The sequence below is a fragment of the Syngnathus typhle genome, linkage group LG5 (genome assembly GCF_033458585.1).
Source record: "Syngnathus typhle isolate RoL2023-S1 ecotype Sweden linkage group LG5, RoL_Styp_1.0, whole genome shotgun sequence".
Classification (NCBI taxonomy): domain Eukaryota; kingdom Metazoa; phylum Chordata; class Actinopteri; order Syngnathiformes; family Syngnathidae; genus Syngnathus; species Syngnathus typhle.
Genome location: NC_083742.1, coordinates 11,013,386 through 11,036,661, shown reverse-complemented (window position 1 = coordinate 11,036,661; position 23,276 = coordinate 11,013,386). Strand labels below are relative to the sequence as shown.

At 40.7% G+C, this 23,276-nt stretch overlaps 2 protein-coding genes across 7 annotated transcripts; both read right to left on the bottom strand.

Moving 5' to 3' along the window:
* Nucleotides 1–599: 599 nt before the first annotated feature.
* sorbs3 (sorbin and SH3 domain containing 3) lies at nucleotides 600–17,970 on the bottom strand. Of its 6 annotated transcripts, none has more exons than XM_061279492.1 (22): nucleotides 17,666–17,970; nucleotides 13,801–13,881; nucleotides 10,086–10,143; nucleotides 9,005–9,178; nucleotides 8,806–8,872; nucleotides 8,411–8,520; nucleotides 8,211–8,274; nucleotides 7,958–7,996; nucleotides 7,542–7,617; nucleotides 7,022–7,127; nucleotides 6,260–6,307; nucleotides 6,068–6,178; nucleotides 5,479–5,534; nucleotides 4,267–4,337; nucleotides 3,690–3,751; nucleotides 3,548–3,594; nucleotides 3,218–3,332; nucleotides 3,001–3,126; nucleotides 2,222–2,722; nucleotides 2,033–2,112; nucleotides 1,849–1,955; nucleotides 600–1,688 (listed from the first exon to the last, which is right to left on the bottom strand). In XM_061279492.1, the coding sequence occupies exons 1-22, from the start codon at nucleotides 17,953–17,955 to the stop codon at nucleotides 1,627–1,629; spliced, it is 2,451 nt and encodes an 816-aa protein (XP_061135476.1). In that variant the 5' UTR covers nucleotides 17,956–17,970; the 3' UTR covers nucleotides 600–1,626. The 6 variants fall into 6 exon arrangements, with proteins under 6 accessions (XP_061135476.1, XP_061135478.1, XP_061135477.1 ...); XM_061279494.1 differs by having other exon boundaries at nucleotides 600–1,223; XM_061279493.1 differs by having other exon boundaries at nucleotides 3,690–3,748.
* A 2,242-nt stretch (nucleotides 17,971–20,212) lies between these two features.
* Nucleotides 20,213–22,586, bottom strand: LOC133154639 (E3 ubiquitin-protein ligase NEURL3). Its single transcript, XM_061279501.1, has 4 exons — nucleotides 22,429–22,586; nucleotides 21,379–21,891; nucleotides 21,009–21,134; nucleotides 20,213–20,922 (listed from the first exon to the last, which is right to left on the bottom strand). Exons 1-4 carry the CDS (start codon nucleotides 22,448–22,450, stop codon nucleotides 20,732–20,734), a joined length of 852 nt encoding a protein of 283 aa, XP_061135485.1. The 5' UTR covers nucleotides 22,451–22,586; the 3' UTR covers nucleotides 20,213–20,731.
* Nucleotides 22,587–23,276: the final 690 nt, after the last annotated feature.

The following is a 23,276-nucleotide window of genomic DNA, read 5'->3' as shown; positions in this document are numbered from 1 at the left end:
TTTATTGGCTTGGATGTGGGTCTCTGATCTCTTTGAAGATTGACATACAAGGAGCGCCCCACAAAATTTGGCTTTTTCTCAACTTTTTTTGGCCATCTCTAAATCTTTCAATGCACATATTCTCCTGTCTGGTGTTTTTGTATTTCTTTACACAGTGGAAAAATTCAAACGTTTGAGAATCTATCTACCATTGAATTTCCTGGTTCCATTTGGTAAACTGTCCTCTTAATCATCCTGTTGACATCATGAGACAAAGACGACACATACCAATTAATCAACATTTCCATTGTGAAGCTTCAAACAAGATGTTTTCAGAAGGAAGTGGAAACTGAGGTTAGTCACAGATGTCATCACCATGTTGCAACATAGATACTGGGAGAGTACCAAAAGGGAAAAATCAACATGCTTGATCAAATTCCTGGTGTGAATTTTGCCATTCAGTTCCTTGTTAGCGGACATCAATTTGTACAAAAGGAACTGAAACAGTACACTAAAAAGTTGGACACGTCTTGGAAATCTTTCGCTTTGCGTGTCTGTGCCATACATGAATTTAATTTATTTTGAATGGCTGTGACTTATAAATAAACAAGAAGGAGTCATTTTCAAACCTTCAGCATTTTTTAATAGCTTAAGAAAACTACACAATGGAAAAGCAAATAGTTCTTAGGCAATTATATATTACAATTTGTATTTTTTTTTTTTTATGTTTACACGGTGTACAACAATCCTCAGATTACATGATTAGTTTTTACAGTCTCATAAAATTTCTTAGAAAAAGAATTGTCAAAATGGTTCTCATGATTACAAATATTTCTACCATCGGCATGAGGGATGTTTTTAGCTTGTAGTTCAAAGCAGCAAAGACATTCAGAAACATCTAACGGCATGCAAATCATGTGCGCTGTGAGTTTTTATTGGCAACACAGACAACTTAAAAGCACTTGTCAACTAAACTCAATGGAGTTCTTCCAAACAGAAAATAGTCGTGTTTCTTGTTGTTGTTTTTTTCAAACAAAATATGTATAATTCCCCCAAAAAACATAACTAGATATTTACAATCGATATAAAGAAATCAGTGCATGTGCTGTGAAATTCTTCTTGCTTTGCTGAAAATCTTTGCGGGTGCATATAAAGGTAATGGCACAAATTGTCCCTTTCTAACTTAGGAACCTTTCTCGGGCCGTGTTGCTTCTTCAAACGTCTTCAAAGATCTGAAAAATAGTCTGAGACAGACATTTTATGGAAATGTTAGTCATCGATTCCACAAAATATTGCAAATTCAGACGAAATGATTTCAGTGGTTTGTGGTGGTTGAATGCAGGACATTAGAACACTCCTGATTCTGGAAAGAAAAACAAATTTGCTGCAGTGGCAAATAATTGTGGGACAAAAATCATACATTCTTTGCATGTCTTGAGCATCCAGTCTTCCTTATGCTTGGTTGATATGTAAATTCAAAGCCAGTGCAACACACTCATGCACTCATGCGGGGAGGTGAGAGCTTCTCTTGTATTCATCTTGGGTCATGGAAAAGGGGTGAACATGCATGTCCATCTTAAGGTAAGTGATGAGGGTGGTTGTTGCGCTCTTGTGATGCGATCCATGTGAATGTGATCAAACAACACCTCAAACTGGTGTCACATAATTCCCAGGGAAAGTCCCAAAAGCATGAGTCCTTTCTGACGTACCTATAGCAAACATTGAGAACATGGATTACCTAACAGAAAAAGTCAAGTAAATCCTGCAACGTTTCATTTTGTCCACTAGAGAGCAGCACCGACACATTGACTGCATTCTACAAAGTTTGCACTTTGGCATTGTTTCACAAGTTAATATTTGATTATTCACCTACAAACCAGCCATCATCACATTTCTCCATTACTTGAACAATGTCGCCTTCTTTCAGCTCTAACTCATCTGCATTCTGTGGTTTGTAGTTATAGACAGCTTTATACCTGCAGGGGCACGAAATCACAAATTCAGTACAATTAAGACACTACTTTGCTAAAATTAAGATTCAGTGTTGTATTACGGTTGACGTTGCACCGCTGAGGAGTCAGCAGAGTTTGGCACTTGTGCAGATGGGAGTGAGTTAGGATGAGGGAGAGCACCCTAGAAAGAAGAATGAACATCTGCTGTCAGGTATGTCAAAATGAAGAGAAGCACATCATAACAGATGTGGGCATGCAGTGAGTTTCCGCAGGAGGCGGTGAGGGCAGACCTGTGAGGAATCATTGTATCTGGGAGTGTTCGCTGTGGGTGCCTCAGTGCTATGCGCAGATGCTGCTGCAGAAGCGGAAGGTGACGCGGAGGTTAAAGTGTTGTGGTTGGCGGGTGAAGCAGGTTTGGAGGAATTCTGAGGCAACCGATAGGCACATTCGTTGGATAGAAATGTTTGAACGGGCGAATGCGACGGTGGCCGTGCACCATAAGGCAGAGGTGAAGATGGATTCTGGGGGGAATGCGCTTGTTTGGGGCTAATGCTGAAAGGGGACAATGGTGACTGCAAGCAAGGTGAGTGGAGTGGACGTCCGGGACTTTGAAGTCCAGGGGCCAGAGGAGTCATGGGGCTTGTTGGGTAGTCGTCCGTGGAATATTTAGTGCGGGGCATCTTGGTGACCTGAACATAACTGGCAGGGAAGATGCCACTCCGGTTGGTCCCTGAGATTCTGCCCTCCAGCCACTTGTCATTAACACGTCTGGTTATACTTATTACTTCCCCCTAAGGAACAGAATGAACAGTTACTTAACATGCATTCTTTACCTCACCTGACAAATTCAACATTGAACTGAATACCATTGCAGAGAAAACAAATATTTAAGGGGCAAATGTAAAATTCAGTCACACTAGTATAAGAATAATGTGAATCAGAATTATTGAATGCCCTTTAAAGGTTTAAGAGCAAAGCTACCTTTCTAAATCCAACTATAGTCTATTCAGCAGTAACAGAAATTATCACACAAACACAGATGCTGGTCAATTATGAAGAAAGTGCTCACTTTTCGAAAGGGAAGCTCAACTGGAAGGTCAGCATTGAAATTATACAGTGCTACTGCTTCACCATAATCCAGCACCTGCACACTGGGAGGCTTTATAGGCGTTGGCTTCTCAGATGGAGGCAGAATCTGTGACGGGAAATGTGAAAAGCTCAGCTCAACAACGAGACCAACAGTAGGACAAACAGCATGACCTCAGAACCACAATGAAGTCTTTTACCTCCACATATGTGGTGGGGAAGATGCCTGCTCGACCGTGATGTTCTCCTTCAAACCAGTTGGCGTCTACTTGCCTGTGGATGTAAACAATGTCGCCCCTTTGCAGTGCAAGCTCCCTGAGTGAGAAATGAATTTAACAAAAGCCCCAATGTTACAAATGTATCGAAAACATCAAACTGTCATACTGTTGTCATACTCAGTTTTCTACAAGCTCTGTGGAGTTGTGCTTTATAAATATATATTATTATTGTCATCGTTGTTGTTGTTAGTATTGTTATCGTCGTCGTCGTTGTCGTTGTTGTTATCAAACTAGATTAACGTAGGAACTCACTTTGGTGACTGAGCCTGGAAATTGAATTTGGCCCGAGCTGCTTTCATCTAAAAACAGAAAAACAACTTTAGATTTCACTGAAAACAAGATGAAAAAAATTCAGAAACTCAAAATTTCAATGATGATTTCCATGAGGCTCGACCTTCTTCTCTTCTTTCTTAGGGGAGCGTTCCATAGAGTCATTGGAAGGAGAAAGTCGATCTGCTGAGCAAAGTTATCATACAGTGGGATTAGTGAATCAGAAAAATACCTCTTTTTCCCGTATTATAATGAAAAAGAATTTAATATTGAATTATTAAAGGAATGCCAACTAATCAATCAATCAATGAAAACATCAACTATATACTGAACCAAAGTAATTAGTCTGATCTTATATAACTAAGACAGGAAGACAAACGGGGTAAAACTGGTCTCAAACAAGTATTTTAGGCTTTACTTCCTTTTCCCCAAGGTTTCCTCCCTCCACACCCACACACTGTTCAGCCACTTTTTCTTTTTTCCCTCCCATACTTACCACCATTAAAACAGTAGACAAAAGAAGCAATGGAATACAATCATGGGACCGTATATTAAATTACTGTGCAATTCTAGCCAGTCACAAGAGAGCTCATTAAGGTTTGAAGTGGTGTTTTAAACAACAGACCTTGATAACAGAGGCTTGGCTTTGACAGCTCACTAATCACTGAAATATTTTGACGTGGAAAGAGAACGTTGTTTACCAAATGTAGGAGCGAAGATTGATGATGGGCCAGCAGAGTGATGGATGGGCTGCTTTGGCGCAGATGAATGCCTGAAAATAATTGATCAAAATGAGATATTTGTTGACATGTGCTACTACATTTTCAGGTATCTGTACTTTTACTTTACTTTTTTTTTTTTACTAAGCTGTCAACCAATTTAAGAGAACTGCTTCATGTTATGGCTAGAAAATTAATTTTGTGCCAGGACAAAAAGCTACCGCAAGCTTCTGGGCATTCAAAACATTTAAGATTTTTTTTTTTAGACAGTTCAAAATGTGAGCAAAGTTATGGGAACACATTGTTTTGGAAACATGTCCAGTAAATTTTAATCTCATTACAAGCAAGTTTATGAAACAATAAAACTACAGTATAAGATGTTTTTGGGTATCTACTATAAATTTGACAGTAACTCTAAGTATGACAAACATTTTTTGCTTTTGTACTTTTATGTACATTTCAGTTTGATTTTCTTTTTAAGTCACTCACACTCTTTTTTTTGAATGGTTGAAGTATTTCTGAACTATTCCGCAAACAGACCGTGCCACCTACTCAGTGTTAGCAGCAAATAAACAAGTCAAGTTAGTGTGACATGATGCAGAAAAAACAGACTACTTTTTGTCACTTCATCTTGTCATTCCACACGTCCTCACCAACAGGTTCTTTAAATATCGCCACGGAACCATACAAGGTCAATCCCTGTGACCCGACTCGGCAAACAACAGCGAGAATCTTCCAAGAATGCATTACACGCAAGGTTAGAAATGCGGAATGCTGTCTGAAGTAGTAAATGTACCGTACTTAAAAATGTTGGGGTTCTTTCGAGGTAGAATCTTTAAATATACTGAGTTGGCAAATCAGGGAGTGCAAAAATAGCAAGAGAGAGATTTATGTAGTTATTGAATAATTTGTTGGAATTGAATTTATGACTACATGCTTTGGCAGCGGTTGACTCAGGTTGATCAAGAATGTATAGATACATATTTGCTAACGATTCATTCCTCTATAAAACAAAACAATTTGAAACATTATAATCATAAACAATTAATCATTTTTTAAGCATCCATGCCCAAACAACAACAAACTGCCCAATGTGTAAGTAATTGAAATCTGACAATGCCTCTTTTGTTTATAATCACAAAAAGTCAAAGCATTTGTAGTTTAAGCCATTATATTTTTTCAAGGATCACAGACCTGTAGTTTGTGTTTCCAGCCCTCGCAGCAGTCACTGGGTCTCTGGAGCTGGTCTCCTGGAAGCAGAGTACACTTTGATCAAATGTTGATCCCTGTGGCTACTGTCTCCCAGCATGGAAGAATTCTTTGAACAACACATGCAGGCAACACGGTGGTGCTGACCACTCCCAGGGGGGGAGTTAGAAATCAACCGGGTCCTACGTTCCTTGGCTCACAAACAAGTTCACTCATGATTTCAGAACATTCAGAAACGGGAAGAGCAAGACATCAGCGTATAGGCAGGATCGTAGCCAAAGAATGTGTATAGGACCGTGAATTTGGGCGTGCTATGCAATTACGGCAGGCACTTTGCTGAGGTGGGAGCATGAGTTGGAGGGTGGGGGGATTGCAGGCAGATGATTTAACAGATGAGTCAACGTGCAAGACGAGGGGGGGATTCTGTACATGTCATCCAGGTCAGGACACACAACAAACACGATCAAAAGTAGCAAGCGGTGAGGCTCAAGATGGAAGGAGTTGGCAGCATTCCGGGGGCTAACAAGGGTTCTCAGTCAAGGTAGGTTTGGGGCGGGGTTGGGGGGCTCAGTACCTCACCCCAGCCTTGACGCTGCTGCTGTTTCTGGTACAGTCTCTTTTCCAGGCCCTGGATATCAGAGTCCAACTCGGCCTCAAAGCGACTCAGCTCAGAGACCAGGCTGGCCTGAGTCCAGGTAATGATGTCACAGTTGGCATTGGTCATTTTGGAAATGTTTTTGCAATAATAAACAGGGAGACCACTCACCTCAAGTGAAGGAGACTTCGCAGCCTGTTTTGGGGGCGACCGGTAACCCTATCGACAGGAAAAACACCATTGTTGATAATCAAAGGCATATTTCCCCATTGTGAAACTAATAAAGCATGCTTGGTGCTGTTAAAAGTTGTTTGTGTTGAGATGAATAATACTGGAAGTAATTTTAATTCTACAAGTAAAAATGACTGTTTCCAGTTCTATCATGTGTTACTATAAATCTCTGTTGGCAAGACGCAGAGACTTCCTAATTGTATGCCAAGGCTTTTCTCTTAGTTGGCTGTTATTCTCATTTCATTCGCAGACCATAAAATCACTGTCAAGCACCTGATGTAGTCTGTGCAGTTTGTCTAAGACACTCATAGCTGTCATTCGAAAATGGGGGCGAGGGGGGATATGCTGTACCTCATAAGGTTAAAACCTTAATACAGATCACAAGACACCTCAGCTCCTGTGTGTGTGGGTGGGGCGAAGGTGGATAAAGATTCCTTTTACTCATGAATGCATACACGGGACTTTATACGCACTAAATCTGTGTTTTTTTTTTTAAATAGCACAAAAAGGTCATTGTCAGGCACAGCACTGCACTACAGTAAATAAAAACTTCTGTTACAATGCTAACTAATATCCTGCATGTGTGAATTGAGCAAAGTTTGTTGAAGTGTTTAAAAAAAAGCTGTTAGATAAGTTACCCATTACCTTGTGTTGAGAACAACACTAAGACAAAATTGGTACATGAAAGAATGTGAGACGTACCTGGCTGAGGCTTACAGAAGACAACTTTTCGGGCTCAAAGTCAAATATACTCTTGGGTTTCGGCTGCTGCTTCCCTGGATCCGACAGCTTGCTGACATCCTGGCTCCTGAAACATAACACCCAAGTGAGTGTGCAAATACACACACATCAACGAGCAGCAACTTAATCATTGCCTGATTGTAAGTGCTGTAACAACAAATCCCAACTTGCAGCCCACCCCACCCAGAGTCTTGACACAAATATTGGCCTTCTTTAACTTGAGGCATGTTACAGACTAGTCAGAGAATGTGCGCCCACATTAATTCCCCTGAAACTCATTCAATACCTGCTACATTGACGATGCTGTGAGCAATTTCTGTTTAATTTCAAACAAAGCTAAGAATTGGCTTCTGTTTGCTTGTCACACTCCTACAATACGAGGATGGGCTTTGCAATTGGGAATATCACATGCACCAAGTGTTCTCCGGAGCAGACTAAGATATATTCTGCAGTGCGTGAGCGTGACGGGTAATCCGCTCACCAGTCAGGCAAAGCTCCGTGTGGTGTTAGCCTGAAGAGATATTTGTCGGCTTCTTCATCCTCTGCGGCCTGTTGTCCTGTGGATTGAAAAAAAAAGAAAAGGTTAGAACGATTGAAAACAATCTTAACTGTGGGATTGGCATAATAATAATTAATTCTAATTTTAATGATTAATGAAATGTTGCAAGACATTTATACCCTCAAACATAAAATCAGCAAAGGGAAGTTGAGCAATATCCATAAAGACATCCATGACAGCACAACTGATATTTAAAGATTTCGGAATGTCTTGTGAAATTCTCTCAATGAAAATATTTTTAAAAATAACAATTCAATGATTAAATCATGTATATTTTTGTTCATTGCTGGTGAAAGCAACCAATTCAAATGCCTAGCCCAAGAAGAAGAAACACTTACGTCTAGCCAGCCACCTGTCTGATTCCTCCTGCTCACTCTCTAAAAAGAAAAGAAATATATTAGAAAAAAGGACCACACGTAATTGCTGTAGTTTCCATCTGAATGTATTATTTTCTATTTTTACATATTCTACTCCGCGTGTTCAAAATAATAATAATAATGATGATAATAATAATAGACTACAGTATGTCATCATGTCTTGTCAATGTTGAACTAAGAATAACTGTGAGAAAAGAAGGAGGAGCAATCATACCCTCGGGCTTTTTATGTATTTGTTTGAACATGCTCTTGTACCAGTCTCTGGTCTTGTTTACACTCTGGTGGAAGAAGCAAAATGGAGGATGAACAGATATCTGAGCTAGAGGAGCAGGTACAGTTAAAAGCCAAAAGTCGAAGCAAAAGTAACACGAAAAGAAATACAGCATATATTTTTAAATGCTTTTTTATTCTTACAGATCTGGGGGCAATGGGCATCCCCGTCTCATCCACAGGACCAATTCCAGAGAATTTGATGAGTCTCTCCTCCCTTGTGGGAGAAGGCTGTATCCCATTGGTCAGCCCCCCTGGGAGACAATTGCCTTGTTAGTACTGTAGCAAAACTTTCATGAATTCTATAATCTCATAATTGTTTTATTGATTTTTTTGAAAACATTATATTGTAGTGGTATTTGTTTGTTTATTTCCATCCATCAATTTTTAACACCGCTTATCTTGTTGTGGGGGGGGGGGGGTACATTGTTTTCAACACCGCTTATCTTGTTGTGGGGGGTACATTGTTTTATTTATTTAGTTTTTGCATTCAAATCCTACCCCCCCCCCCCCCCCTACAAAAAAAGCTCAAAATTTACCATGTAAGGGGCCATAATATGATCCAAAGCTGGGAGTGGTTGGGCCACTTCCATTGACATCAGATGCCTTGAGAAAGACAAAAATTCATCAGTGTGAATACACCTCCAGTCACTTATAAAAACTGTTATGCTACATTTGTCCACACGGAGGGGCACTTGGCCTGAGAGAAGATAGCTTTCCTCCCATTTCAGGACATACCTTGAATTCTCCAGATGGAAACCTTGCTGAGTGGAGGGGACTAAGAGGAGGAGTTGGCAGTCCAGGGGAGATGACCACCTCTTTGGTCAGATCTGGAGATGTTATGATGTGCTGACCAAAAGGACCCCCAGGTTCCCTGGAGAAACCATTTGGACAGCCAGCCTCTTCGACAAACTGCCATTATGAAGAAGAGAAAAATCGCAAATGAAAAAGACATACATGAAGGTGACAATGAGAGAACTTAACTATGCTTCTAACACACACTCCTGTTAGGTCTGGATTTAAAAAAAAAAAAAGCTCCATGAGATGTCAAATGAACATGCTCAGAGTTGAACTGGTCCCTGAACAATAATAGAAGAACAGCATCGGATAAAAAGGCCCTTAATTTATTTAAAGCAGGACTAGTGGGCGGTAGAGTTCCACCCACTTCATCATCTCATTCTGGCACAAATGCAGAAAGAACTCATTGAACACAAACAGGAGACGACCATTATGAGCCCATTCACCCCAAACATTCACCAGGCTGCCCCTCATCTCGCAGCCAAGGGGTGGAGCTAGGCAAGAGGGGTTGAGAAGGGGTCACTGATGTCAACCTCGCTCCAACAAGCTAGCTGTCGTCTTACGGTCGCCATGGTGATCTTTTTACTGCTGCCTAACGATGGTCAGTCTGACTCTACGATTGGAACTTTTCAATCAGGTGCTTTGCGCTCTGTGTGTGGTTGCCGGGGGTCATGGGAAAGCTCCACTGCTTCATAGTAGCGCCATAATTCTCACTGACCATAAAATTAGGCACAATGCAATTCAAGAAGTTGACCCAAAATGTGTCTTAGGTAACGGTGTTTGATTTTGATTGACATATTCAAATAGGTACATAGATTAAAAGGTACTCTTGTGTTGCACATCATTACTGAGTAGGTGTATCTAAGTTTTCTTTTTTTTTTATCCTCATGTTCTTGTAGAGTTGTTAAAGAGCTTCATTGAGATTGTCTTTTCAAAACAGTCAATATCAGTCAAAGGTTAGTACTCTTTCCTATTCTACTGAATGAGGCATGTCGCTCTCTAACAGGTTTGAACATTTTACCTGCGACTGCATGTGCTCACTTGTCCGTTCTTGTGTGGCAGATTCTCTCCAAAAGCAGCTGCGCGGATAGACACAATAAAAAAATGTCAACACAGACATCAAAATATGCTGTACATTCACACAGACACGCTATCAACAGTCTTTGATTTGACTTTTAGTTTTTGCAATACATACAAGCGATACTGACATTCTCAAATTTGTTTTTTAGCGAGTTAAGTGACTTTTTTTTTTTGACGACTTAATCAAAAACTGTAATATGTTTAAAAATATTTTTTTTAAAAAAAGATACACAAAAGTTCAAACTAATGCCAGAACATTATTTTATAAATGTCATTTTTTTTGTCATAGTCTAATTTAGGGTCAAACGAAATGTTTAAGATGTTTTACTTTTGTCAAATTTGTCACTGCAAATGTATAGATCACAGTCAAAGTTACCCATAGAAATACTCCACGTTAGAATGTGTGTCTCTTCAGTTTTTTCTACTTTTTACTGTGGCGTCACCATAAGGCAAGTTTTACATTCAGCCAGAGTTAACAATGTTCCATTATGTAGGAAAGTCTCTTGTCGCCAGGAAAAGAAATCCACCCACAACAATGACTGACTCACATCTGCTGACCGTCATACAGTGTTGTGTCAGAACAAGCTGGACTGATGAAGCAGGTCAACTACTAAAAAGTAGCTTCTAATCAATTGACCCTCTTAAATTCAAGATTCCGGGCCTCTCGTTATTATCTGCAGTGGGATTGGGAATCAAGCAGACAGGAAATCGCCCACAATGTGTGACCCCCTAAATGGCAACATTCCTGTCGTTTGCCGTCCTTCTTTCTCGGACTACAGTAAATGTCAACACAGCACGACACATAGAAGGGGCTCTGTATCAGGATTGATGTTATGAGTTTATCGACAACTGACAATTGGAATGTTTTAGTGTGAGTTACGCAAATGGGTAAGAAAGTCCATATGTGTGGGTGGAAAGTGAAACACAACAGGCTGGGGGCTGTCCGACAAAATTTGCACTGATGTGTTTTCCGCATGGAATTTGCAGTTTTAAGGATTCTGGTCAAGTCTGTGAAAACAGCCATGGGCACAGCACATAACCCACGAGTCCAATTTTTTTTTTGTCTTTCTGGACAACTATGTCACTGTATGGGGCTCATTTAATAAACTTGGTTACATAACAGCAAAAGTTTTTTTTTAATGGATTTTCTGCTCAGTGATGACTGATGAGATTGCCTAAAACATGCACAGCCAGCTCATTATCTGTTGAGTAGAAAACAATGGTGACAATATACACAACAAATCAATTTCTGATGTGTTGGGCCACTCTCAGCAGACTGCAGCTGAAGGCCCATGAGCACATGCATGAGTAATATACTGGCACAAGATTTGCTTGAATCACACTTCACCATAGTTTTCTTTGCCGGAAAGCAACAGTAATATTTATTTGAAAGCCATATAAAAGAGGTCACAAGACTTTTTCATTCATTGTTCCAGGATTCCCTGACAGTTCTGAAGTAATTTATGGCATTATATACATCCATCCATTTTTTTGTGCCTGGCCTTATTGAAAAATATGTTTTTGGAATTTGGGGAGAACCGCAGAGGAAAACCGACGCCAGAAGACAGCATGCAAACTCTACGTAGGAAGGCCAGAGCGGAGATTTGAACGCCAAAGCTCTGAGACAGACATGCAAGCTATCACTATAGTCAAGACAAACACTAAAGACTCGTTTCTTCATCATAAACGATATCCCTTTAGGAGAGTACTGTCTTTCTAAGGCAATGTTGTAAGCCTGCTTCTCATTCCTCCGGAGATCAACATACAGCACTGCCTGCGTTGGCCTCTTGAGCAGGAATCAATGCTTCCTAATAAGGAAAAGTTGACAGCTCAAAAAAACAGCCAAGTGTCTGGTTTTGCCTTTGAATGTGCGGTGAATTCTTACATAACGACTGAGTATCAAGAGCAGATGCAGAGCTGTAGCGCGTTAATCCCCCCCACACACACACACACTGTGAAATATCTTTTATCACCTCTGGATCCATTTTTTTGGATGCAAAAGAATAGCACCATAAAAGGGCCAGGTGTTCCTCAGATGAAGATAAAATGAGCCGTTAGAAATAGTTTTTGCGAAGCAGACGTCCTGCTTCCTATCTGCTGCGTGGTCAAATAGCACCTGTGGTTTTTCTTGGCGTAACACAGGGCATGCAAGATGACAAGCTTGGACTACGCTAATGTGCTTCTGTCTACAGGAAACTCGCTTACTGCGAGCAATGGGCCAGATGTTAGGAAACACTACAAAGGGAACCAAATCTACAGAGCTTCATTCAAAGGCAGGACAATCTATCACACATTTGCATTGTGACTCATTCGATAACTGTGAAAACGTTTTTAACAAGAACCAGATAAGGAGCCAGATTACTCTTAAATTGGTGAGCTCAGCAGGTCAGTGGACTTCAGCACACCCATAAAATTAGGCACAATTAAGAAATGCTACAATTTAGGGTTTGTATTGAATTTCATAGCAAATTAAACAAGATGTCCATATTGTTGAAACTCGTCTAGGTGACCACACAAAAGCACGGTGTTGACCCCTGAACTTCTCCAACCTGATGGTGAACCAATGGGAAGCGAATGATTTGTGGTCGGAGAGAAGATGCTGTCATTCATAAATTATCCACACAACCAAGTAATGATGTGAGGTGGGACATTGATCTATGGCGGTTTGGGGGGGGGGGGGGGGAATCCAACTGTCACTTGGTCACACTTCCCACAAACTAAGCCTGGGACTCAGCGCACAAAGATAATCATTGACTTTCTAGTAATAAACACATCATTTTACTAAATGCAAACACCATGTGTTAAAATGTCGTTTAGGAAATTTTACTATTCCAGATAGCACGTTTCAACTCCTACCATGTAATAGAATTGAGATCAGGGCTTTTCAGATGTTTTGTTTTTAGCCGTTATTGGGTATTTTTAGGTGTGTGTGTTGGGCCGGTATCTAGTTGGAGGAAAAATGATCACCATCTGAGACCAATCTCTCTGACACTGGGCAGCACTTCGGTACACTTTAATGGTCTTGAGATTGTAATTGTATTGTGCCATGCACAGATTGAAGACACCCTGTGCCGGATGCAGTAGATCAGTTGCATAATACAGAGATCGGTAAAATATAAGTAAATAAAATGGAGCCATTATAGTTACTATTTGGGACATCTTTGTCCATGGAAAAAAGATCGCCGCCAAAAAAATATACTGTATATGATTGTGCCATTGCGTAATTTTATAAAAATTAAACCACAACAGATGCATCCCATTCAAGCTTATTCTGCAAAAAATTAAATGACCATTTTGGAGTATAAATTGAATCTCTTTCATTTTAATCAAATCACAGTGTTGCAATGTAGCACAACTCGTAACTTGCAAACGATCAGCCAGAAAATTGATGCAGCTGATCTAACGTAGTCGTAACATTGAAAAAAAGCTCACGCTTTTAACTGATGAGATGATAATGAACCTATTTGGTGACTGCTTGCTTCCAAATGTTAGGTGAGTCAGCCTGCAATTATGTGAGGGGTGTTTGAGGGCCTGCGGGATCGATCATAAACTATTCTGCACTAACACGGATGGAGCCCATACAAGGATCGACACCACAAGTTTATTATATGTAGTTGTTGTGGGATACGCTCATTTATCAGGCGAGGAGTATTCACCTCCTTGTATGGTGCTTCTCCAGTGTGAGCAGCAGCAGGACTGGAGTGTTTTTCTTGTCAACAGGAAGGAACCGTGTGGTACTAAATCGAAGGAAAACAACACAAACGAAACAAAACCTGAAAATCCTCCAAAACGGAATTAACTCATTCACTGCCATTGACGCATATAGACGTCAAAGTTGGATTTGATCTGGTCTGCCATTTGACGTCTATATGCTTTAAGTGGGTATGGAACACTTGCCAGCTGCCACTAACATGAAGCACTACATTGCCACTTTGCTTTATCGTTCCCCAAGGGGCATTTGTCTCCTCTGAGCAGGCTTCAGTGCCTTGCTCAAGTGCAGCATTCAGTCTTCATTAACCACATCCAAAATCAGGCCAAACATCTCAGAGAAAGTAATTACATATTGTATAATCTGCTGCTTCCAACTTTCCAGGACCAGTTGGAGGAAGGCCCACATCCTCGACACCTTGAGGAAAATGTCACAAATCCTCTTGGTTGTCATTTCACATATTTAAAGCTCATGGTGTATTGCCCATATTCAGGCTGACAAGAGGACCCTCAGTAATATTACAAAGGGAATCAAAGGTGGCTGCGGAAATGGATCTGACAGCGAGGGGAGCTGTGGGAGTGATGCCTACAACCTGGGAAAATATTATTCCTTTGAGTTGCTCTTTCAATGTCTATCAGTCAACAAGAGCAGATGTGAGGAGGAGTGATGAGACTTTAAAAGTGCACTGCACCCGCATCCCGGTGTTTGCACAGTCCTGCATAAGTGTTCTAATCCTGCAAGCTTGGAGCAGCCAGACAGGTTTCTCAACATCGAAAAAAAAAAGTCTCTAACAACATGCAATGTGATTCGATGAATTGATCTTCAAGATAAAGAGTTTACTCACCTCCCAAGTGGATCTACAAAACGTCCCAGCTCTCACTATACGATCAAGTCACAATACAGAATCCTCTCACCCTGTAAGTCACCCCCCCCCCTCCCTCTCTCACTCTCTACCCTCCCAAGATCTCACCCTGCATGCCTCTGCAGAAGACTTCCCAGATGACAAACATCACCATAGCAACCCCTTCGACCCCGCTCAAAAAGCACCCTGCTCTTGGCTTGTCAGTTCAGGGCACCTGACCCCTTGAAGAAGCCCTTTTGTTGTGATAAGGTGCTATTTTACACTCAGGGGTTAACCAAAGGGGAATGAAAATAGTTCATCACCTCCACCTCCTAGACACTGTCCAGTGACTCTGTGACACTACTACCACTTAGTATCTTTATCTGTCTCGTAACTCCCTCCCCTAGTGTGTGAATAAAGGCCAAAAGCACCAAAGGAAGATGGGACCTCTTTCTTTTCTAGTGGCTCATTACTTAACACCGCGTCATCCGCTCTCGATAAAGAAAAGTCTCCCGTGAGCTCGTTTTAAATAAACAAAGACCGACGATGGCAATTTATACGTTTGTGCAGTCCAAATTCCTGATTGGAATGTGCCTGGTAGGACGCCTTTGCTTGCCCAATTAAAACCTGGCTTTCCAGTTCATCAACACATCTCCAATTGTGCCATAAAAATGAATGTGCTGATAGATTTGTGTTGGCACTTCCTAACTCCACGTCGTAGCCAAGTGATACAGTTACCTGTCACAATCTGATTGCTTTCTTTCTCAGGTGAATTTTCATCTCTGGAGCAAGAAACTAAAGACTGCTGTTTATTGTAACATTCTCTGTGTATTATGTTTGGTTCAAGGCAGAAAGTGAAGGACTCTGCTATTTTAATAATTCAGTGGTCTGGCTCGGTGGTGCTATCCACGGCTCATATCCATTTACCAAGCCTGCTCTCCTCCTGCGTTTGTTTTTGTCAAATAGTTGAGCCTCTGAACTTGAGAGACAAACATGCACGACTTTGCCTCTCAAGTGGCCGGGTCGGGGCAATAACATATCTGCTGCCGTTAACATACTTTGTCCCCACTGTGAGCACATGTAACACCCTGTCACTCTGTGGCAAATCACGCAAGAGGTAATTGACACTTTGACCCCAGACTTCACAACACATCCAGTTCATGATATAACTTTGTTGTGTGATCTTTTCTGAAAGGTAAGCAAACTGTGTCTTCTCTCATAATATGTCAGGTGGTTGATTTGAAAAATATACAAATCAGGTGAAAATAATAGTAATGCATCCATTGAATTGATTTAGACAATGATTTGGTGCAAGACTAGGAATATTAAAGTAATTATAAATATTTTGATTGATACTTTGGGAAAGGCATTCATTCTTTTGACAATTTTAATGTGTGGTTACACTTTATAGCTACACTTCAGCCCACTCTTTTGGCCTCTCAATATTATTGTTGGCGATGAACCTCTGCTCCACATTTCAGTCTATTTCTCAGTAAGTTTGGTGAAAAACAAGGAAGTGACATACAGACACACAGACAGAGATATAGAGAGAGAGCGATAGAAAGTGAGCGATAGTGAGCGATAGAGAGCGATAAAGAAAGTTACATGCTTTATAGAAATCCGCAAAACTGCCTTGCAAAAACAAAATAGTAATAAATAAAATGAAGACAGTCATGTCCTTATTCAAACCACAAAGTTAAAACCTCCTGATCTGTTTGACAAATGCACATTACAAATAGACAAAGAGTGCCATTTATTCATCGTGGACAGACACCTCCATAGATACCAGAGATATGAAATGATGAAAATAAATTCCTGCTACAACCTCAATATCCTCACCAGAATATAATGCAATATTCTTTGGGCATGTGTCACCGCAACACAAAGTTCTGTGGATATTGATACTTTTTGCATAACCCAACTAACAAACTATTGACAACAACTCTCACTTTTGAAACTTTAAAAGCTGCTGGGGGACAAATGGCCACGACTAAAAGAAAGGGGGAGCCATCATTCGGAGAACTGCTGCTGTTGTCAATGTGTGTGCTTATGACTCTTTTTCTAATCCTCCCATCATTCTTTTACGCAAATCCCCTAAAATGTGATCACATGGTGAAGGAGAAGAACAGCCTGATTCACAAACACAGTCTGATGTTGTTTTTGATCTTTTGATAACCTTGTTACACGCACAAATAAATATAATCGCTAAATCAAAGCCTCTATGATTATTATCTTTCTCTCTATCTACATTGGCTGTTGATCAAAAGCAACTCATAGTTGTGACTTTTGTAAGCACAGGTGAATGCGCCATGACAAAAAACAAAAAACGTTATGTAATGAAAAGACTCCGGAACGCCCTATTACAGCTACAACACATCCCTAAAAACCAGACAGTTAACTTTTGCTCAAACTTATGTTGTCATTTGCAAGAGTCCACAGGTACTGTCCAAAACTGTCGCGCAATAAACAGGTAGCACTAGTAACGCTGCTGTTATCTTCTTTGTGTCTCATCTTGTTTTCCAAGGTATCACTAAAGGAATGTAAGCATGAGAACCAACATGTAAGGATTAGGCTAGATTTGTTATAGTAGTTAAAAAACACACAGGTCCCGCAACGATGAGTATCAAGCCTCGTGAGAGAGAAAATAAATAAATAAATTCTGGTGTAATTTGTGTCTGAAGCGTTCACACACAGCGCTGCTGCTAACCATCAGGCCGGTGAAGTGTTGTGAAACTTCCGATAATAACCATTTCTCTAGAATTGTGGTATACTTAATGTTGACTCTGTTTTGACTGAAAGCAATCAAATGAAACTATCCTATATAAACACAGAAAACATGATAATGTTGCTCAACCTTTGCTGTTTGATTCCCAATCAGAAGCTACCAAATAAAGCATAAGAATGTCATCATTGTTTTTACATCTCCTTTGACCTGCTCCCTGGTTGTGGTCATGATGTGTGCAGTACTTACAGACGAGTTGCGGGCTGACCGGTGTCTCCAAAACACAGCTGAGTGAAGGAAGGAAGGAAGGAAGGAAGTAATGAAAGAAGAGGAGTGAGTGAAGCTGTGCTGCTCCTCTCGCTCTTTCTCTTGTTCTCTGTCTCCAACCAACAGCGTGTCTTTATCTGATGTTGAACCCTCCACCGTGGCTCTTCTCTGGAAGTAGGCGAGGGCGGGTAGGCGGGTAGGCGTGTACGTGTGTGTGTGTGTGTGTGTGTGTGTGTGTGTGTGTGTGTGTGTGTGTTTGTGTGACGCTTCATAGCTCATCAGGGAGATGGCGCTCACTAATAGTTTCCATCCACAGCTGGAAGTAATAGAGCTTCCCATTCAGCCCATTCAGGCTCTGTGATAGCGCCTTTCATGCGAGACACGATGAGGTCGTCTACTCCGAACTGAGGGATATGTCATTTAATTGCACAGTATTTTATGTGATGTGCCACATTTGCGTAAGGCACAAAATGAATGGAATAGAATAAAATAGACATTTGCTGTCATTGTATGATGCAACTCCAAATTTGTGTTTGAAGAATAAAAATATTTTATGCAATGCGTAGGACAGCAAGACACACATTTTATATGTACAGTAAAGCGGTTGTGAATGTTTTCAATGTAAAAATGGAGCAGCAATATGCAATAGTGCATTGGTGGATTACAGGAAGACCTTATGGCTGAGAGTATTTGTTCTGGTCCTGATAGGCCGGTAGCGCCTGCCAAGGAGCAGAAGGTGAAAGAGGTGGTGGGCGGGGTTTGTGTTGTCACCTGCGACTGCCACAGCTCTTATGAGGCAGCCTGATGTTCAGGACGTTGACCTCTCTCTGAAGCCTCTTCTGTTCTGCCTCGGTGAAGCGGGAGCACCGCACTGTGATGCAATGAATCAGAACACGCTCTATCGGTGAAGAAAGAAAGCGGAGCTGACAAAAGTACTCAGATTCAGTACTTAAGTAGAAGTATAACATTGTACAGAACAAAAAGACCCAAGGTAAAAGTTGTAGAACTCCAGAGCTGTAAAAGTAGAATAGAATAAAATATAATAAAAAAGTAGATTCTAACATGTAGAACTGTTTTTTTTTTTTTTATTTTACTGACAAATTGAAACAATCGGATCTGCTGAACTAACATAGTTCTCATACTGAGAAGTTAAGAACTCATATTTTATGCCACACGATTTTGTTTAGGAATTTGTTTTTGTAAGAACTTGAGCACCTTTGTTCGCATTGCAGTACTGGTTATTTGGCGTACGCAATTGGTAGTTGCTTGTGAGTTTCTTGTTATTCATTTTTCAGGTGGTAATAGTGGTATTTGATTGACAATTGACAGATGAGCACCCGCTAAAATACAGATTTTGGGCTGAAGTTACAACTCCATTGTGTGTGTGTGTTTTGAAGAAAGGTTTGTCATGGTGAACGCCTCACTCACTGCAAACAGCACATGCATGCACATGTTAAAGAGCAACCATAAGTGCTACGGGGCCCCAGGGAGGTGTCACTGTTTCCATGTGGTGTTCCAGAACTGTATTTGCAGTAAAGCCAAGCGTGAAGGCCCAGCTTTCTTTTGCTCGCAGGGAGATCACCTGCAACAACACAAAGCTACTGTGTAAAGTTCATTTTTATAACTTCGGTTCATTCCTTGAATCAGAGTTGACTTTTTTTGCATTTTGTATATTGAACAAGTACTTTTGAGAAATTCAATTTGGATTTGAGAAATGTAATTGCGAATAAGTGTATTCCAACTCAAATGTCTCCTTTCTCCTTCTGCACTTGCACTATCAACGACAGTTTCTCTCACGTTGGCCACACAAAACAAATATTTAACAGCTTTTCAATAGTCAGAAAACATAACCAAAGGTCAAACACACGACCTGTACTTTTTTTCCTATAACTGCAGTATGACTGGAAATCCGACAGATGTCGCCAAACACCTAGACTAGAACAGAATGTTAACAATCGTCTTCATGTTATAATGTGGCTTTTGAAAGAAAGTCTTTAGTAATCAAAAATTTCCGTGAGTTCCAAAATAAATATGCTCAAAATTACAAGCAAAATGAAAAGGGAGGGTCCGAGGGAAGTGGCCACATTTTGGAAATTTACCTTCTCCTCCCCCTTATCACCGAATAGTCGTGTGTGTGTCGTACGTGTGTTCGTGTACATTTGGGTTTTAGCAAACTGATCCAGATATTTGTTGCAAGATAGAAAAATATTTTAATGAATGAGCAATGGGAATCTAGATCAAGGTGAGTACAACACACCTGTGGCCCAGAAACTGTTCGCGGAGCAAAGTTGTTTTGAAAATGAAAGTCTGCATGCGTTAGACTGCATTCCTGCCGTGAGTATGAGCCAACCTCTTCACTCTGATTGGCTGGCAGCCACGAATCCAAGTGACATCATCGCCGTTGGAAAGTTACAAACTTCTTTTTTAGTTATGATTAACCATCACATGACCGTTTCCCAGAAACGTGACACCACGTGAATTGTGCAACAACCATTCTTGAGATTCACCTAAAGAAAGCTAACACGCAAGTCATGAGATACTGCTGTGGCTTTATTAAAATATAAAGCAGACTCAGCTGCACCATTCAAATGTGTAAAATGGAAGTTCAACTTCGTGCAAAATATCAAAATAGAATCAAACAACTCCAGTATATAAATAGAAAAGGCACGTTATACATCAGTAACACTGTCAATCTGCAATAGTTGACATAAAGGCGTATGGATTGGGTTGGAATGGTTCGAATAAGAAGAAGCCAATAGCGATCCAGTAAATTGGACTCAATACCCTTCCGGTGGATTGGACTGGACCATCCCTACACACTGTAACACCTATTTTGACATAATTAGAGAAAATTAAAAGTGCAAAGTTCCACCTTCAAATTAAAAGAACATTAAAAGTGCAAAGTTACACCTTCAAATTAAAAACCAAACAACTAAACGAATAGTAAACAGTTAACCCAACAGACATTGCATTAGTCATTAAAATGAAAGTGCATTTTGTTAGTTTATGGTTAAGCGACAGAAGATAAGAAGGGGCTTTCACTGATTGTCAATGTCTCTTAGTAGGAGCCACCCAAGTTAACGAAGGCTTCCCCATGCTCATCCTGCACAGTGGGCATGTACCAAAAGCATAATAGACTTTGAAAGAGCAGATGAAACACAAACAGTGGTGTCCACAAGGCAAAGTGATGTCGGATTTCTGGGCTATGCACACCACACAGGTCGGCTCTTCTTCTCCATCTGTCATCAAGAGACAGAACGCACCACGATAAGAAATCACCTTGTAGAACAATCACAATTGCTTCTATGGAAAGAGCCCTCAATACCTCTTGGCACCAGCAGGTTGATGCAGGAGAGGTCATCAGACGTCAAGTAGTCCGTGTCTAAAGTGGGCAAGGGCGGGACTATCTGACATGACTTCCTGGTGAAAAGCCCCGTACGTCTTTCAGAACCTGTCACAAATAGGAGGGGATTCTCATGATTAAAGGGGCTCATTCAAATAGCTACACCAGGGGTGTTCAAACTGGGGTCCACGAGCAATTTACAGCCCAACGCGATGGGCAGCAAGCAAGGAAAAGAGATGAAGAAATCTGTTCTCATCCCTCATTTCCTTGTTTTCTGGACATGGCCCTTGGAAAGACATCGTTTGAACACCCTTGAGCTACAGACAAGCTGCATAGCACACATGAAACCTACCCAAGAGAAGAATGGAGCTTGTCTTTCCATAAATGTCAAATATGGCCCACAAATGCCCGTTGACGTCGATTTCTTTGACTAATAGTCTGCGCTGGTCGCCGCTCTGGTTTGCAACATACAAGCTGCCTGTGCGCGACATCCAGAATTCCAGGATTGTTCCTACCCTGGAAAACGGCTTGCCCACGCCAGCAGCCCAGTTCCCAGGGGTCTTAGTGAGGTCAGGGATGGCAAAATGGGGCAGGGGTAAAGATCGGGAATCCGGGTCAACATTGGTGAAGCCCACTCGCAATGATCCGCGCCATATGTCGTTCTCGTCTTCGATGCGTAGCCGTATCCGCTCCTGGACCCTCACGCGGCGATTGCTGAACAACAGGCCATCTTTGAAGGTGATGCGTGACTTCTTTGCATGGCAAAAGGACTGACTCAAGTGGATTTTGCCTCCTACGGCCCGCTGATGGAACATCATTGGACCGAGGCACCGGAAACCGCATTCCAATTTTATGGACTCATCATCTGCAAGGTAAAATCGTAATGATGCAATAAATTATTTGAATACAACTCCAAAGGGAAAGCTACACTCTGCAAATATGTACGTGAAGTTTTCAGAAATGCTTTTGTGGGCTTTAAGGACCCTATAGCTGTCTACTGTGCATTCTGAGAGTATATAGCAACAATTGTTTTTGCATTTTACACAGATCATTTCATCAGATTACTCAGAGCAACAATAACAATTGTTTGTTTTCGCTTTATATGGCCACTACATTAGGTGCACCTCCAGTTCAATTATATCCAACAGAAAAGTTGTCTGCCAAACATTTTATGCTTGTGTTTTGATTGACAGATTGTCAGAAAGTTATTCATTTGAAAACGTTTATTACTGCAACTGAATTGAGAAGTCTTTTTACAGTTTAAAAGTGTTTATTACTGCAACTGAATTGAGAAGAGAGAAAAAAAACAAAATGCATACAAATCCCACAATCAGATTTAACTGTGTATTTCTAATGTGCAAATATTGCATTTCTGTAAATGATCTGGAAAGAGAAAACTCACCAATCGTGCTGATATTCATCATGTAGTTGTTGTCTTAGTGCATCGGTAGAACAGGTTGGTTTCAGCTGCTTTAATGAAAGTGAAGGTTAGCATCATTTGACTTCTATCATGCTTAAAATAATAAGGGCAATGAGAGGGGAGGGGCCAAGGGAAGAGGCCACGCTTTGGAAATTTACCTTCTCCTCTCCTCCCCCTTATCGCAGTGTGTACACGTGTGTATGTGTACATTTATGTTTCAGGAAAACTGATCCAGGTCAAATACGTTCAACAGATATTTGTTGCAAGACACGAAATGACTTCTATGAATAAGCAATGGGAATCAAGTTTAGTGCAAAACATGACCCAGAAATTGCTCACGCATTTTGCGTCTGTCTCATGCGGAGCAGTTTCGAAAATGAAAGTGTGCGTCATGTGATTTCTCCAAGAGCGTCCCCTTTACAATCTCTTCACTCTGATTGGCTGGCCACACGAATCGAACCGTCATGCGTTGGAAAGTTACAAACGTTTTCTTGTTTCTTTTTTACCGTGATTAAATCACATGACTGTTTCACAGAAACAAGAAATTGCAACACACTGTATGCTCTCATTGGTATGAAAGAAATGTTTTTATTGTCATCATATGAATGTTGTAATAATATCGGATTACTGTAGGAGATAACAAATTCCTTATTTTACTAGAATAGAGTCAGATTTGAATAATGATGTTCAAAGGTCTTTATTTTGTGCAATAAAATACAGCTGCATTTTCCCTGAGTCCAAAAAGAAAAAGATAGCACTGCGAGCAATAGTTTTGTTTGAAATTTGCAGGAAAACATGTGTTCAGTATGTCTGACTATAAAGACACCTAC